The sequence below is a fragment of the Coloeus monedula genome (genome assembly GCF_965178545.1).
Source record: "Coloeus monedula genome assembly, chromosome: 24".
Lineage (NCBI taxonomy): Eukaryota > Metazoa > Chordata > Aves > Passeriformes > Corvidae > Coloeus > Coloeus monedula.
In genome coordinates this window covers 833,445-850,183 of record NC_138804.1, presented here as the reverse complement: position 1 = coordinate 850,183, position 16,739 = coordinate 833,445, and the positions used below count along the sequence as shown (strand labels likewise).

General features: G+C 54.3%; 1 protein-coding gene across 1 annotated transcript; it reads left to right on the top strand.

Moving 5' to 3' along the window:
- Window positions 1-1,949: 1,949 nt before the first annotated feature.
- On the top strand, window positions 1,950-15,014 carry SELENON (selenoprotein N; the record flags this gene model as incomplete). The annotated part of the gene is made up of 12 exons (XM_082296651.1): window positions 1,950-2,063; window positions 5,337-5,454; window positions 6,515-6,645; window positions 7,075-7,287; window positions 8,060-8,184; window positions 8,845-8,982; window positions 9,760-9,841; window positions 10,772-10,960; window positions 11,936-12,041; window positions 12,812-12,924; window positions 13,582-13,683; window positions 14,614-15,014. 12 exons carry the CDS (start codon window positions 1,950-1,952, stop codon window positions 14,782-14,784), a joined length of 1,602 nt encoding a protein of 533 aa, XP_082152777.1. The 3' UTR covers window positions 14,785-15,014.
- Between the last annotated feature and the right edge of the window lie 1,725 nt (window positions 15,015-16,739).

Sequence of the window (16,739 nt, the reverse complement as noted above, 5' to 3'; positions counted from 1 at the left end):
GGTGTGCCTGGGTGGGCCCCAGAGCAGATGTGTGGGTATTTAACATTCTTCCTGAGTGCTGTAACCCCAGGACTCAGCAGTGGAGAGCCAGGAATTGCTGGATTTGTTCTCTTTTCAGGAGCATCAGCTCCCAGCAGCCACCCTGAATTATTTTATTTCCCCTTTAGTCTTTCATTCTCTTTCCTATCAAATACTTCCCCCATTTCTCACCTTGATGTGGTGGCTGATGACACTGGAAATGGTTCAGGTGTAAAATGAGCCCTTCTGCCTCTCATCATCCAAACAGAATCACCTCAGCCCTGCCACCACCCTGCCAGGTCCCCTGCACCAGCTCCTGTCCCTGCTCCTGCTCATTTCCCAGACAAACCAGGACGTTTATCCTGTTTCAAACCCTTCCCATCCTGTTACATTCCGTGGTTCGTGCTGGGTTATTCCAGGGAAGCAGCAGCTCTGCACCCCTCGCTGCCCAGCCTAATGAGCCTGGGAAGTTTTAAAGCACATCTGCTCCAAGTGCTGAGCTCATCCCCACCTGTCCCCGCTCCCAGACATCATTTCCATGCTCTGTTAATCCCGTTCCTCCCCACGGCCCAGGCACTGGGTTCTTTGATGAGTTTTATGGACGTTTTCTGCTGTGGTGGAGCAGAAGGAACCTTCCCCTTCCTCCCTCAGTGCAACAACTCTGATGTGAACCACAAATCTCCCACTTGGTTCCATTGCTGGGCTCCTCTGCCTGGTCCCATCCTCATCCTCCCTCCTCCATCCTCCTCTCTTAATGGCTTGGTCATGCTCTCCCTCTTCTCCATCTCGAGAGTTCTTTAAACCTAAAACAAAAACGATTAGGCAGGCTTAGGAGACAGCAGAGCTTCAAAGGATTAAACGCTGACGCTTCCTGCTACCCTGGTAGAGATCAAACACTCGCTGCTGTTGGCCCTGCAGCGGCAGCGAGCGGCACTAAATCATCCCCAGCAGTCGGGCATTCGGAGCGGGATTGGAAGCACGGAGCAGCAGGAGGCTGAGATATGGGGAGGGATTAAAATGAATAAATATGTGTGTCTTGGCCCAGCCACCGCTAAGGGACAGCGTGACAGCAATGCCACAGCGTGGAGGGACCTGAAGGGCACTGAAAACATGGGGAGGTCGAAAAGTTTGGGGTGGAAATGACCCAAAATGTGGCACGGTGGTAAAAATGACCCAAAGTGTGGGGATGATGCTGGAGACAGGAGGCTGAGCACTATCACCCAGTCATTCCCATCCCCTAATTCTCATCTCTGGAGCTCAAACCTCAGTGGAATCACTGCAAGGGAACCCACTAATACCTGTTTTGTTAAAAAAATGCCCATTTTGGTGAGCTATAACCAAGCAGAAGAAGTGCAGGATATGGCTGGTTTAGAGAAGTGCAAAGCAAGTTCAGGGTTTTGTTCTTTTTGGGAAAAGCTGAATTAAGAACCAATGACCACTGGCAATCTGGGGACACGCACAGACCCCACTCTGCCATTGATAATAAAGGCAAAGCCCACAGAGAGCAACGAGACCACTGAGGACGAGGGGAGAGAGCCCTCACAGCAGACATTTCAGGCTAAAAAGTGCTTCTTCCTGACGAATGCTGTTCATTTAACATTAAAACGTGGTGTTTTCCTGACGAGCGCCGGTCATTTAACACTAAAAAGAGGTTCTCCCTGACCGAATGATAGCTACTGAACACTAATAAGGGTCTTCCCCTGACCGAGTGATGGTCATTGAACACTAAAATACGTTTTTCCCTCACCGGGTGCCGGTGATTTAACACTAAAAAGGGGCTTCCTCTGACGGAGCGCCGCTGATTTAACACTAAAAAGGTTTTTTTTTTTTCCGCGGCCGGGTCCCGCGGGGCGGCCGCGGCCCCTCCTCGCCCGCCTGACGCCTCCCCCGGCCGGGCGGCCATGGCGGCTCCGCGGCGCGGGCCTGGCGCGATGGCGGGGCCGGGGCCCGGGGCGGCCCCTCCGCGCCTGGCGCTGGCCCTGGCGCTGCTCGCGGCGCTGGTTGCCGTCAAGTACTACCGGGACGCGGAGACGGCGCGGTGGCAGGTACCGGGCAGCGGGCAGGGGCGGGGACGGGCCCGCGGGGACGGGCGGAGGGAGGGGGAATGGCGGGCGCGACCCGCCCGGGCGGCGTGAGGGGAGGCGGCGGCGGCCGCGCTGAGGGAGCGGCGCGGGTGGCGCCGGGGCTGAGGGGGCCGGAGCCGGACTGAGGGGGCCACCAGGAATCGGTGGGGTATGAGGTGGCCATAGGCAGGCTGAGGTGACCACCGGGCATCCCAGGTGGCCGCTGGGGTTGAGGTGACCACTGAGCTGTGGTACCACACTCAGCGGACGTGGGCTCGAGGTGACCACTGCGACGCTGAGGCTCTGCGACGCTGCGAGCTTGAGGCAGCTGCGGGGATTGTGGTGGCCACCAGTGACCAGCAGTGACCAGCTGCCCCCTTTGGTCCAGCCCCTGGCCCTGCTCTTGGCTCTCCATCTCACGCTTCCTCTGCTGCAGCCTCCGAAGGTCACTGAGAAGCAGCAAAAGAAGGGAGGGTGTGAGCTGGAGAACAGGAGCGGTTTTTTCTGGGGTTTGTGTTTGGGGTTTTTATTTTAAATGAGGCTGATTGACTCTTTTTTATTGTAATCCGTGTAATTCCAGGGGCTGCAGGAGCTTTGGAGATCTCCTTTGTTGGAGATTGCGCTCCCCTGGCTCTGCACTTCAGCCCTGAACATCTGAGGAGATTCTGGGAAAAGAGCAGATTTCTCCTTCTTGATACTCCTCTAGTACAAAGAGAAGTGTTTTTAAAGGTCATTTTTAAAGGATGCCTCTTTTCTTTGTCTCTTCTTGCATCACAAAAAGGGACAAATGGTTTAAACAATTTAATTAGAAGAATTTTTCCAACAAGGACAGGAGGGTGAGGACATTCTCACAGCCTGACAGGTCTGCTGGAGGTTTGTTTTTTCTGGAGGACTGGCAGACAATTGTCACTGGGTGCTGCTGGAGAGAAGAACAAAATGTGAACAGCCCAAGGTTTTTATTTTTTTCTTCCTCTTGCTTCAAACATATGTCTTGTCTCTTCCTATGGAAATGTTTATTTAGCTGAACAACCCACAAGCAGGTGGGAGAGGAGAACTCTTTGTGGAAACCAGAACTGTTCCTCTACTGAACAGCTCAGTCCTATCCCTCTGGCCCGAACAGGGAAGCTGTCTTCCTTATAATCCCAGATTAGAAAGAGAAAGGTAAAAACCCACAAGCTCTGGGAGCTTTCTTTAATGTGAATGTTATCAGAAAGCAAAAGGCCAAGCCCTGCCATCTCTCTCCACTTTCAAACACGGCTTTTGTTGTCCCTGGTGACCACATGCAGCAGGACTGGAGTGTTCTCCGTGGGATCCTTTGTTCCTCTGTGGGTGGGGTCTTACCTCCAGTTGGGTGGGGTCTCCTGGGTCCCACTGATGGCTGCTCACTGCCCAGCCCATGGGTCAGTGCAGCTGAGGGACGTGGCCGTGGCTCTGTCTGGGCATTGCCTTTGGGGTGCTCGTGTCCAGCACCTGTGATCCCACCTCACATCCTGCTGTCTCAGCCAGAGGTGTTCCCGTGTCCCTGTGGGGCACAGCTGGTTCTCCTCCTGCCTCCAGCCCCGTTCACTGAGGGGAAAAATGACTTTTCCCCACCTTCCAGCAATGCAGATTCCAACCTGCTGTGAAAACTTTGCCTCCCATTCCTCGTCCCTCGAGGTCTGTGCCTGTGAAGTGCTAAATGAGGAGAGGCTCTAAAAGATCCATCGGGGGGCCAGTTCTGTGCTGAGGAGAGCACGAGGCAGTGGAGCATCCCTTCAGAGCCCAGCACGCATCCAGGACAGCCTGCTCTGCCTGGGGGAGGCTCCTGCTCCCCTCCCAGAGCCGTGAGCTGGCTCCCAGACCGGGAGTGATCGCAGTTAATGAACTGTGTGCCCAGCACAGGTGAGATCTGGAGCTGGGAGAGGTCCTGGAGCCTGGCACGAGGCTTGTGTGACCCTGGGAGATGTGTCAGCACCTGAGCCAGGTGCTCAGCAGAACTGTTACCTATTTCCAGAGCCAAGGGTGCTCATCCCCATTCATTCAGGGCACAAAAGCAGGTTTACTGTGGACAGTCCACAGTGGATTGTCCCTGTGCTGAAATAACCATCTCCCTTTATTTTTTCATGTCCTTGGCCATGTCCTCATCCAGATCTCCGTTTTGAGTTCCGGGGTCTTTATTTCAGTCCTGGAACTGCCCTGGAAGGCTCTTAAGTGCTTTTGTAGCTGCAGTTGATGGGAGCAAAGCCTTCCAGGCTGCACTAGTGCTGCTTCAGGCTGGCAGGCAACAGATGGAAAATAAACTGGTTCAGGAGCTCTGGGGATGGTGGTGGTGCTGCAGGCGATGGAGAGCAGGCACGGATAAACAGCAGAATGCAGAGTGTTTGTGCTCCCAGCTCCGGGCTGTTCCGGGGGTGGCAGGGCAAGCTGATGGATCCTGGGGGATGTGCCAAGGGCTGGCTGGCAGTGAGGGGCTCCTGTCACCTGTTCTTTGTCTCTCCCTCCTCTCACACCAACGTGGAGCTCTTGTTCTGCCTCCAAGTTGTCCCTTCAGACTGCAGAGTGGAAATGTCTGGAAGCATCCAGAGCCCTTCTGGGCTGCTCCAAGGGAGAAATCATCTTGGTGAGCCCCGTGTGGGCTTTGCAGAGGAAAAAACTGAGGCACAGAGAGCGGGGATCCTGTGGAAATTTCTGGAGAAGACTGTGGGTTTTGTGACTCCCTGATGGATGGCTGGGGGAGCAGGAAGCCAAAATATTCCATGCAGTCCTGAGGCTGGAGATTTGGAGGGGCACTGACCGGAGCAGGGGAGTTGTGGGCAGTAATGCTGGCATGGATCCCACCAGGAATGGAAGTTACTGATTCCAAGGGCTCAGCTCACTCTCTCTGTGCTTTTGGAATGTGGTACTCACATATTTGACTGCCTTTGTTTCACTGCACATCAATTTATCCCAGCAATCACCACCTACCTCCAGGTGCTCCTGGTATCCACAGTTTTAGGACTAACTAGCTGGAAAAAGTGGGGAATTTTTCTGACAAAAGACACTGGATGTGAGCACATGGTTCAGTTGGAATTACTCAGGCAGATGTAGGTTCAATATCCTCGTGCCAGCAGTTCCTGGACACCAATCCCTATTGCAAATAGCACCAAATCCTGCCAAGGGGCGTTAATCTTTTCCCTGGATGTGCTGGGAGGAATGGGGATTAACTCTAGAGGGGCCAGAGTGGATTTCTGCAGGAGGTCCCAAGGAAATCTCACTTGCCTCTTCTTCCCAAACCAGGAGCTGGCTCTGAAGTCCCTGGGGAATGAGGGCCTGTTCCTCTTCTCCTCCCTGGACACAAACAAGGATCTGTACCTGAGCCCCGAGGAGTTCAAACCCATCGCTGAGAAGCTCACAGGTAGGTTCCTGTCTGCCTTCCAGAGCCCTCCCTGCACAGAGCCAGACATAATGAACTCCACAGCTTTAATTCACTGAATATTTTACTCACTTTATTATTTTCTGGGTGCTGTTTTGGGTGTTATTTACATGAAGAGAGGCTGTGGAGCTTTGCACGTTGTTGAAAAGGCTTAAGCACCAGACATCACTTTGACAAAGTGCAGTTTTTATAAGGTGGAGGATCCCTTGCTGGACTAGCAAAGTACATAAGTTACTTTGTCTGGAGCTTAAAGGGGATTTGGGGTGGGTGAATGCAACAAATACAGCTCAGCCCAGGCCAGGCCAAAGGCATCAGTGAGTCACTGATGGGTGAGTGTTCCATTCAGCTGGGGCAGCCTCTCCTGGACAGCAGTTGTGGGAGATCATCTCTGGAGACTGTATCAGCACAGAGCAAATGGCTCTGCTGGTGCCAGGCAGGGAGAAGTGTGGGGATGACAATGGACAGTGGGGACACAGACAGTGTTTGCTTGTGCTCTCCTGGACTGGCTCCAGCACGTGCTGGGATGGCTCTGAGGGGCTGTGAGTCTGCCTGGCTCAGCCTGGGCTTTGGAGTTAGGGAAACATGGAATTCTGGAATGGTTTGGGTTGGGAGCAACCTTAAAGCCCATCCAGTTCCACCCCTGCCATGGGCAGGGACACCTCCCACTGTCCCAGGCTGCTCCCAGCCCCAATGTCCAACCTGGCCTTGGACACTGCCAGGGATCCAGGGGCAGCCACAGCTTCTCTGGGCACCCTGTGCCAGGGCCTGCCCACCCTCTCAGGGAACAGTTACTTCCCAATATCCAACCTAAACCCACCCGCTCTCACTTTAAAGCCGTTGAGTTGGTCACTAAAAGGAGGACTCCTCTTTAATTCACACAGCCAAAGCTGGGCTGGGGATGGGTCTGAGTTCTGCTGTGTGGGGACAGCTGGGAAGCTCCCAGTGCTCCTGGATTTGCCTGGATAAATGTGTAACCACTTCACAATTGCTTAAAAGGGGAGAGAGGGGAAACAGCTGCTTGAATTCCTGTCCTTTTGTCTAGGGGTTGCTCCTGTCTCCGAGTCTGAAGAGGAGGAGACGCCGGATCCAGATGGGGAGACTTTGTCCATTGTGGCCAAATTCCAGCCCTTGGTCATGGAAACAATGACGAAGAGCAAGGATGGCTTCTTGGGAGTAGGTGTCCTGCAGGCCACAAATTCTGGGATAAACACATCTGGAGGGCTGGGAACAGCACCAGGAATATGTTGGGAGGGGGATGTGGTCGTGCTGAATCCCATGGGATTTGCTGTGGCAGGGAACTCGCTGCCTCCCTCAGCATTTCAGGGTTTCAGCGCACTCAGCAGCACCGTGCCCCAGTTAGAACAGCAGGAATTGGAGCTGCTCTCCTGCAGCTGAGTGCAGAAGCAGTGGTGTTACATGGCACATTCCCCTCTCCTCTGTTACTCACATTCTTGAAGGCTGACAGAACTGTTTGGTGGGTAGGAAGAATGTGGGATGTGATACGCATTTTTTCCCCCATTTTCTGAAGCCTCCTTACATCCATGACATCACTGCACGTTGGGAGAGTCCAGTCTGGGCTCTGACAGTGTTATTTGTTCACAGATTTCTCACGTGGCTCTGTCTGGGCTGAGGAACTGGACGGCCCCAGCAGCCCCCATGAGTGTCCTGCTTGCCAGGCAGTTTAAAGCATTTCTCCCTCCAAAGAACAAACTGGATCTTGGGGATCCCTGGTGGATAATTCCCAGCGAATTGAACATCTTCACTGGGTATCTCTCCAACAACAGGTTTTACCCTCCACCTCCCAAGGGCAAAGAGGTGAGATATGAAACTCACTTTCTGTACACCTGAGGTGTCGTTGCTGTAAATGTTCTGCCTCATAGCCCAGATGAATCAGGAATCCCCAGAGGGATGAGGCTACTGCAGTTTGTTTCCCTGGACTTTCTAACAAAGCAGAAAATCAGGAGCACCTAAATTGGAGGTAAAACTGAGAGCAGGCAAAAGCTCTGGGTGTCTGTCACAGCCAGATGAGGCTGACTTGGGTAACTTCATCTTGTTTGTTAATTGTGTGGGATTTGAGGATAGCCTTTCCCAGAGAGGGTTATTCAGAAAGTACCTGTGCAATCATTGCTGCTGGAACAGTGGCCAGGTGAGCATTTAGGTGACAAGTGGGACTCTGTGTGTGCTCAGCAGGTGAAGCCTGGCTGTGCATCCCCTCCCCTGGGTGCTGGGCAGGTGCTGGTGATCACTGAGCTGCTGCCCCTTCCCAGCCTGCTGGGATCTGTGATTGCACTCCCACTCCTTCAAAGGCTGAGGCATGGGCAGAGGCAGCCTTGCAGATCAGTTTGCTGTTCTGCCTGGGGTGATGGAGACCTGCAGACCATGGGAATAGCATGGAAACCAGGGAAGATGGATTGATTTGTGTCAGCAGTGCCCTGCTTTGTCTCCTTGGCGTGTGATTAGGTCGGTCTCTGAGCTGGGTTTTAAATCACAGCCATTCCCTCACCTTGCTTCTCAGGTGGATTTGGGGTTGCTTTGGAGCTGTGTGGAGGAACAGTTCTCATTCTTGCTCTCACAATTCCTTCTCCAGGTCATCATCCACAAGCTGCTGAGCATGTTCCACCCGCGGCCCTTCGTGAAGACGCGCTTTGCCCCGCAGGGAGCCGTGGCCTGCATCCAGGCCAGCAGCAGCTTCTACTACACCATAGCATTCCGGTGAGCCCGGGGGGCTGGGGACACTCCTGAGCCTGTCCTGTGTCCCAGGGGAGCGGAGGAGGCTGCTGGGAGCCCCTGGCAGAGAGGACACGGGTCATGGCACGTGCAGGGGTGTTCCCAAGTGACACCAGAGGTGTTCTGGCTGGGAGGGAGGGGAGGGTGGTTCAGTGTCACTGTGCCCACATGCAGGACATCACCCTTGGAGCTACCCCTGCTTGAAAGGGGAGAGTCAGACTAGCAAGAGTTTTGTTAGATTTTGGTTAATCAGGGCGTGTAGTGTCTTTCTAAGGGGGAGTCCACAGAATTGTTTCACTGGGAGTGTTACACACAGCTTTTATGTGTTACACGCAGCTTTTATGTGTCTGATCAAGCTGGAAGGGAGGCTGAAGGGGTCCTGTTCTGTCCCTGTACTTCAAGGAATGATCATGTATTTCATCCTTCCTGGATGCCCAGTTTCAGAAGGCATCAATCCAGGAGATGCTCCTGACCCAGGACATCTGTTCCAGTCTTTCACCCTCTTTATTGTGTGACATGAAAAGCTTTTTAAGCTCCACCTCTCTTGCCCAGTTTAGGTTCATAATTTCGGGTGCCTGGAGACAGCTTTTCCCTGCTGTCACCTGTGGTGCAGGATCCCAGCTGATGCCTGCTCTCTCCTTTCAGGATCCACGCTGAATTCCAGCTGAACGAGCCACCAAACTTCCCGTTCTGGTTTTCCCCGGGGCAGTTCACAGGTTACGTTGTCCTGTCCAAGGACTCTTCCCACGTCCGGGACTTCAGGCTCTTTGTTCCTAACAACAGGTACAGCTGTTCCCCTCTCGTTTCTTGGAAAATCTCAGTGATTTGAGCTCTGCAGTTGCCTGTAAATGCATCTCTGCATTGCTGAGGATCCCTGACCCATCCAGGGTCTGACTGACTCCGCAGTAACTGTCCCTTGGTGCTGGGAGGATGGGGAGGGGCAGGCAGGGTGTGGCAGGACTGGCAGTCCCAGTGCCTGGCTGTGAGCACTGGAGCTCAGCAAGGCCTGATGCTGCTGCTCCAACAGATTTTTTTGCTTGGAGTCTCACAGGTTAAGGTTTTGTGTGCAGAGCTTTGCACCAGCTCATTCCTGCTCTCTGGCAAGGAGCTGGAAGTGTTTTAGGAGGAAGAAGCTTCAAATCTCTTTGCCCATGACGGGAGTGGAAATTCTATTACAACGTTACCCTGGCGACTCAACCCCGGTGGCTCTGTCAGCACATTTCTTACAGCCAGCAGACACTTTGGGCTGTGCCAGCAGCCTTTTGCATCCAAAAAAAGGCTTTTAAAAGTTCAGCAGGATCAGAATGTGGGAGCGAAGTGCTGGGAAGGAAGAGGGAGCAAAGACATCTCTCTGCTGTCATTTGACAGAGCTCAGAGTTGCTGAGTGGGTGCCTGGGCCCTGGTCCAGCAGGGATCTGGTGTTCCTGGGCTGGGGCAGGGAACACGGAGATCTCCAGAGGCTCTGGGTTCAATGCTGACCCTATAAGAGGATGTTCCCGTTTGTTTGGGGTTTCCCATGCACAGCTTTAGCCCTGCATGACTCTTGGGTTCCCCGTGCAGGTCCCTGAACGTGGACATGGAGTGGCTGTACGGGGCGAGCGAGAGCAGCAACATGGAAGTGGACATTGGATACCTGCCTCAGGTCTGTGGCCTCTCCCAGTGCTCCACACGTGTCCAGCTTCTCCTCAGGGGTTTGTGCTGCCAGGGCCCTGAGCTGTGGAACCTCTGGGACCCCCATTCCTTGGAGCTTTCTCTTGATCATTTCAGTACAACAATAGAATTCCCACTTACCTGTGCCTGTCCTCTGCAGCCATGTGGCTCCCTATTCCCAGTTCTTGTGATATTTTCCTTTTTCCCTCAGTGTGGGTTGAATCCTAAGCTCCTGGAGAGTTTTTCCTTTTTTGAAACATTGCCTGACAGGCAGGAGGGAAGGTGAGGAGCTGAACCCAGGCCCTGAGCCCAGAGCAGGGTATGAACAACAATGGGTCTGGATTTAGAAACTGCACAAGGTTATTCCTCTGTTTTGTGGTAATCCAGGCTCTTGGGACAGGAAACATAAGCCCAAATTCTGAATGCCTGAATTCAACAGTCCCATTTTCTCCTAAACTAGATTTGTGTTTATTTTTAATTGCCCAAAGTCGGGAAGGCAGATTTAATAGAATTATTTCAGCTGTACCAGAACACGAACCACAGGGAAGCTCCTGGGCAGCTTTTCCTGCTGCTCCCTCTTGTGGCTTCCCAGGGCTGAGCTGGTGACAGGAGCAAGAGCTTCCAATTAGCCCCGCAGATCCTAATGATTTTAAGGATCTGGTGTCCCACAATCAGTAATCTCCAGTGGGAAGGAGGGAACATAGAGTCTCTGCATTTCCAATCCAGAGAGTGCAGCCAAACTGAGGGAAGTGAAGTTCCTTTCCTGGTATTTCACTGGTAAAGCGCAGCTCCAGGAGATGGGAGATCAAGCCAGGTCTTCATTAGGAGCTGCACAGTGTTGTTTTGGATCTGTATCCTGTCCTGGAGCACAGAAGAACCAGGAGAGGGCTGTGTGCAGGGTCCAACCCAGCCTGTTCTGCAGATGGAGCTGGAATCCACAGGGCCTTCGGTCCCTGCCGTGATCCACGACGAGGACGGGAACGTCATCGACAGCAGGGACCCCTCAGGGGAGCCCATCCAGTTCGTGTTCGAGGAGATCACCTGGCAGCAGGAGATGCCCTGGGAGGAGGCAGCCCACAGGCTGGAAGTGGCCATGTATCCATTTAAGAAGGTGAGGAAGGGGCTCTCGCTCCCTTGGCACACTGATCTGGGGCAGATTGTCCTCCCTGAGCCATCCAGTCACCTCGAGGGCCAGCAGAGTCCAGAGGCCACAGCCTGAGCAGCGTTCAGGGCACTGGGAGGGTCTGAGCACTGGGAGGGTGTCCCAGGGCATTTGGGGTCACGCAGCAGCACAGGCAGGAGCAAAGCCTCCATGTCAGGTGTCCCCAGGATAGGATTGTGAGTGTAGGCTCATCCTTCCTGCCTCTTATCAGTGGCTGCTGCTGGGATTGTGGAGCAGGCAGGTAATCGTGCTGCTTACAAATGGTTTTTCCTCTGGCATTACTTCTGCAGCACCCAGGTGCCTCTGGACCGAGCTTTCCTTATCAGCAGAGAACACACGATCTGCCTGTGCCTCTGCAGCCCGCAGCCAGACACAAATTTATAGCTCTGGGTGACCCACACTATTTAACATGCCAGCAGCCTGTGGAGCAGATGGCTACTGCCTGTCACTGCTTCCTTGGCTGAAGGGACACGTTTCGGTGGCTGCCTCCTGGTGCCTGAGCTTACAAATGTCCCTTCAGACTGCCAAGATGTTAATGTCGGTTCCTTTCATTTGAGCAATTGGAACAGTGTCCGTGCAGAGTCCCTCACAGCCAGTTCTCAGGCTGTTTCAAGAGGTTTTGTAATAAATACCTCAAGGCCAGATTTCCCCAGCAGCTGAGGTGGGGTTGCAGACAGCCTGGCCACTGTGGTGCAGATGTTCTCTGTAAGATCAGGGCTCTGCAGGTGCCAGAGGGACCACAGTCTCCCCAGGAGCTGACGTTCTTCCTGGGGACATCACCGCAGTTGTCACTCGTTTAAATCTGTAGGTCCTGCTGCAGATTGAACTCTGTGTGTGTCACCCCTGGGTTTGGTTCCTTCAGAGCTGCTCCTGTTTGAGCTGGGCTGTTCTGTGCCTGTTCTCACGCTGTCCTTCTGCCCCCAGATCTCCTACCTGCCCTTCACAGAAGCTTTTGAGAGAGCAAAAGCAGAGAAGAAGCTGGTGCACTCCATCCTGCTGTGGGGTGCCCTGGACGACCAGTCCTGCTGAGGTGAGGACATTCCCAGCATGGCTGGAGGGATGATGTGGGAAGAGCTGGGGGTTGGGGAGCTGCCCAGGAGCCAGCAGTAAATGTTGTGTCACTTGTTTTAGCACTGGAGGTGCTGAATAGACAAAGGCTGGGAGTGGGGAATTGCTGATGTGAGCTCAGCTGCCCAGTGGCAGCACCAGGACCTGTCTGAGACAACCTGTGAGTCAGGTGCCTTTGTCGAGGTGGAGACATGGATCTGGCCTTTCCTTTCCTCTTTCCTGTTGGGGGAGAGGCAGCATTGGCAGGGAAAAGGGGCACTGCTCACTCTGCCTTGTCCCTGGCACCTGCACAGGAGAGGCCAGAGCCAGAGCTGGCCTTGGGGCTGTCCTGATGTGCAGCTTTGCCCCCTCAGTGCCTGAGAGCTGCCGTGCCACATTGGGCAGGAGGGATGGGTGGGAGGGGAAGGGTCTCTTTAGTCCTGTCTGCCCTGAAAATCCCTCAGCACTGGGCTGTGCTTGGCACGAACAGCGAGTGGCACTCGGGGTGGCTGCCATGGCTCACTTCTCCTGGGCCTGCTGTGCCTGGCTTGGGCTCTGCTCTGCTGAGTCCTCTCTGCCAGCAGCACCTGTAGGGAACAAAAGCCATGGGAAACTGCCAACAAAGGAGCAAAAAGACAGTGGGGAGGGCTGGGGGGAGCCAGAGTCAGCTGCCACTCAGCTTGGTGGCATCGAGTGTGGTGACAGTGACCTCAGGAAACACAGCAAAGCCTCCTGTGCCTCTTCCTGTGCCAGGTTCGGGGCGAACTCTCCGGGAGACCGTCCTGGAAAGTTCGCCCATCCTCGCCCTGCTGAACGAGAGCTTCATTAGCAGCTGGTCCCTGGTGAAGGAGCTGGAGGAGCTGCAGGTGAGGCTCACACCTCTGCTGGGGGTGCCACATGGTGCCAGGGGCAGGGGGAGCTCCCACCTGTGCCAGGGGGGATTTTGTTCCAAGCCCCCCCTGTCCTCGGCCACTGCAGGGGCCAAGCAGACACCAGATGGAGGCAAGCTGAGAAGTGGCACAGTGAGCCCCTTGGCTCTGTCCTGGTGCCAGGTTTAAAGCTAAACCAGATGCTTCTCCACGAGACAGCCCTGCCCAAGGCCTCTGGTGCCATCAACCAACTGACTTCCCTGCAACCCAGGGGACAACCAAATTACCAAATAACTGTCTGAGCCCTGAGTCTCCTGACTGAGCCTTTCCCCACTTCTGAGCCTGTGCTGTCAGCTGGGATCAGTCACAGAGCTGGGGTCTCTGGGAAAGGCTGGGATCAGACTGTTGGTGTGCCTGTGATGGAGTGATTTTATTGTCTGGGAAGAAAATCTGCAGCTGAAATGTGAGAGGGAGCCTGAAAGGGAATGGGAGAGCAGCCTGTGAGAATGGTACCAGCTACCACCACGCTGCAAAGCATCTCTCTGGTCCCTCCCTCCCTCTCTCCTGTGTGCTGTGTGCTCCCCCTGTGCTCCCCCTGTGCCATTCTGCCACTTTTGAGGTGTGCAAATGTGTGGTTTTGGTGTCTCCCTGCAGAGCAACAGAGAGAATGAGTTCTACAGCAAACTGGCCGAGCTGCACCTGGAGAAATACAACTTCCCTGTGGAGATGATCATCTGCCTCCCCAACGGCACGGTGGTAGGCTGGGCTCTTCCCCATGGAGTGTGTTCTCTGCAGGGTCTCCACTGCCCCAGCCAGGCCCTGCCCCTTGAGCCTTTGTCCCTCTACCCAGAAATCTGAAACAAATGAGATTTTATCCAGAGGCAGAAGAGCAGCAGCTCTGGGCAGGGGCAGAACAGACTTGAAGTGTGATTCCTCGCTGTCCCTGAGCTTTGGGAAGCCACTGTAGCTTTGTTTCCTGCACCCATGGCCCTTTGTGCTCATCCTTTGAAGAAAATCCCCTGAGCAGCACCTTCCAGCACATTTCTCTCTCTCGTGACACCCCAGATTGGTCACAGCAGATCAGCTGTTCGTGAGCCCGCACACTTTGGCTCTGCTGTGCTTCCCAGCAGCCCCCCCAGCCCTTCCCCCCTGGATTTGAGGAACAGTTCCTGACACTTGGCAGCATGGTGCTGTCTGTGTCAGCTTCTGGGCTGAGCTAATCCTGGCCAGACACCTTCAGGGTCCCCTCGCTGTCTCCATGAAGCTGTGGGCTGTGACATCCTCAGCTCTGTGGTCAGCAGCCACAATGGGTCAGTGTCCCCCTTTCCCAGCTCTGTGGGGCAGCAGGAAATGTGGGAAGCTCAGGTGCTGGTTTTGCAGCACCCCAGGCTCCATCTTCGCAGCTCTTGCTCACAGACATGATCTGAGCCTCCATGATTTCTCCCAAATCACCTTCATCATCTTCTTAACCTAAGCAAAGGGTCAGCACTCTTGGGAGAAGATCACACATTTTTCCCTGACTGTAAAATTCAGATCCAAATCCTGGTTCCTGAATTAGCATTTGCAAAGAATTAGATATTCTGTAAGAGCTGTTACAGCCTTGTCACCTTTGTCCTGGCTGGAGGCCAAGGCAGCATGTGGGGAATTGTTCTGACCCTTAAAAGTCTCATCTTTTTTCCTTGCCAGATTCACCATATCAATGCCAACTATTTCCTGGACATTACTTCTATGAAGCCTGAAGATGTTGAAAGCAGCATCTTTAGTTTCTCAACCAATTTTGAAGACCCTTCAACTGCAACTTACCTGCAGTTCCTGAAGGAAGGGCTGCAGAGAGCAAAACCATACCTGCAGTCCTAGAAACAGGCACCTGAATGCCCCACTGAGATGGCCAAGGACTTCAGAGATCTGGTTTGAGTACAGCAGCTCCTCCTCCTCGTCATGCCAGACGTTGGTGTTGAACTGCAGGCAGTCCCAGGACGGGGCTGTGCTCTGGGTCTTGGTTTGAGGCCGAGTTCCAGGTGGTACCAGTTTACACAACCTGCCCTTTTCCGTTCAGGCACATTTTTACAGGAGGGAAAATACTTGAATACGTCCCCAGTGCACCTGCCTGGGTGTGCCACCCACCCTCATTTCTCTGCAGCTCCTGCTGAGACTGGTGAAACTGGTGTAACCCCAGAATTCCTGATCTCCAGGACTGTTGCTGACTGTGGGGAGCAGCACTGCCATTCCGACCGAACACTCGTGGTGAGAACAGAATCCAGCAGCCGTGGGCAGCCCCCTGCTCCCACCTCCGGCCAGCCTGGGGTCCAGTGGCAGCTCTGGACGTTGACAGTGACGATCTGTGTGACGGGACTGCCGTGGGAATGTGCAGCCAGGAGCTGGGGATGAGCTCTGGAGCAGCCCCCAGCGCCCTGTGTGACCTGGTGGCCTCACTCAGGCGGGGTCTGTGCCCCTGAGGGAGATGCTGAGGGTGGCACGGGGACATCAGGAGAGGACATGAGGGCATTAAGGTTTGGTGCAGCTCAGAGGGGTCAGGTGAGAAGCAGTTTGAGAGCCCCCAGGAGCTCCCCCAGTGACCCCTAAAGGGCTAAAGGGCACAGCAGTGAGCAGTGTCCCACCCATCCATCCCAGGGCTCCCGCCCCAGCAGCCCTGGGAGCTTCTCCCAGGGTCCCCTTGGAGCTGGTGCTCTGTCCATGTTTGCTTTGAGCTTCCAGGTCGTGCTGGGTGAGGAACTGTGAAGTTCCCTCTGGGAACTGTCCTGAGAGCATCACCTGGGTGAGAACTGGGCAGTTCTAAAAGCCAGAAGTACAAAAGATACTTTCAGGAATTTTTTTCAAAGAGATTGTTCAGACACAAAGCCATTATCCCTTATCTGAAGCCACCCTGAGCAGTTGCTCCTACTCTGTGCCAACTCCTGGATACAGAGTGAGCATCATTTTGTAATTTGGAGAAGGAAAGGTTGTAAGTGAAACAGGTTTTAAGGCATATTCCTACAGACATGTGAGGAGGCAAAGCATCTTCAGTAGCTGCCTGCAGCCAGCCCTGGCTGGTGATGCTTTTTCTGCTCTCTGAAGCACAATTTTATTGGACCAAATCAAATTAAGGGAAAAGCCTTTTTTTTTTTTTTTTTCTGACGAGGTATTTTCATTCCTGAGCTCCAGGTCCTGGGAGGAGCTTGGGGGTGGCAATTCCCCTGTCCCCACCCTGCCCCAGCCTTCCTGTCCATACCTGAGCCTGGGCTTAGCAGGACCTCTGGGCTGAACCAGTGTCACTTCACTAATTGCTCTAGTGAGGTTAATTAATTAGCCGGGGATGTTTCTCAGTGTTGGCTTTGTAACTATGCATTAGCTCTGCACTTCCTCACAGTCCAGTGTGACAGGCTGGGGTCTGGGCGTGCCAGAGCCTCCAGGCAGCGTTGGAGACAGAGCTCCTGTCCTCCCTCCGGGGATTTTGATCCCTTCAGGGCTGCAGCTCGGAGGAAGCCTTTGGGATCCCACAAAAGTACCTGTTTATTCCCTCATGACCTCCCTGCAGCCTCCTCCGAGCGCTCCTGGGAGAGCCCGGGAGAAGGGGATGAGGCTGGACAGTGGCAGAGGGAGCCCAAAAGCCACCCCCAAGCTGGAGCAGCCTGGGGGATCCCGAGGGGCCCCAGGGGACCCGCCTGTGTCCCTTTTCCCCCGTTAGGCTGCCAAGCTGCTCTGTCACTGCCCCTCCGCTGCCGTGGGCGGGCTGCGGACAGCAGCCGCTGCCTGAGGCCTCAGGAACTCGTGCCAAGCGTTCGTCTCCTCTCTGTAACCCGTTCACTCCGTAC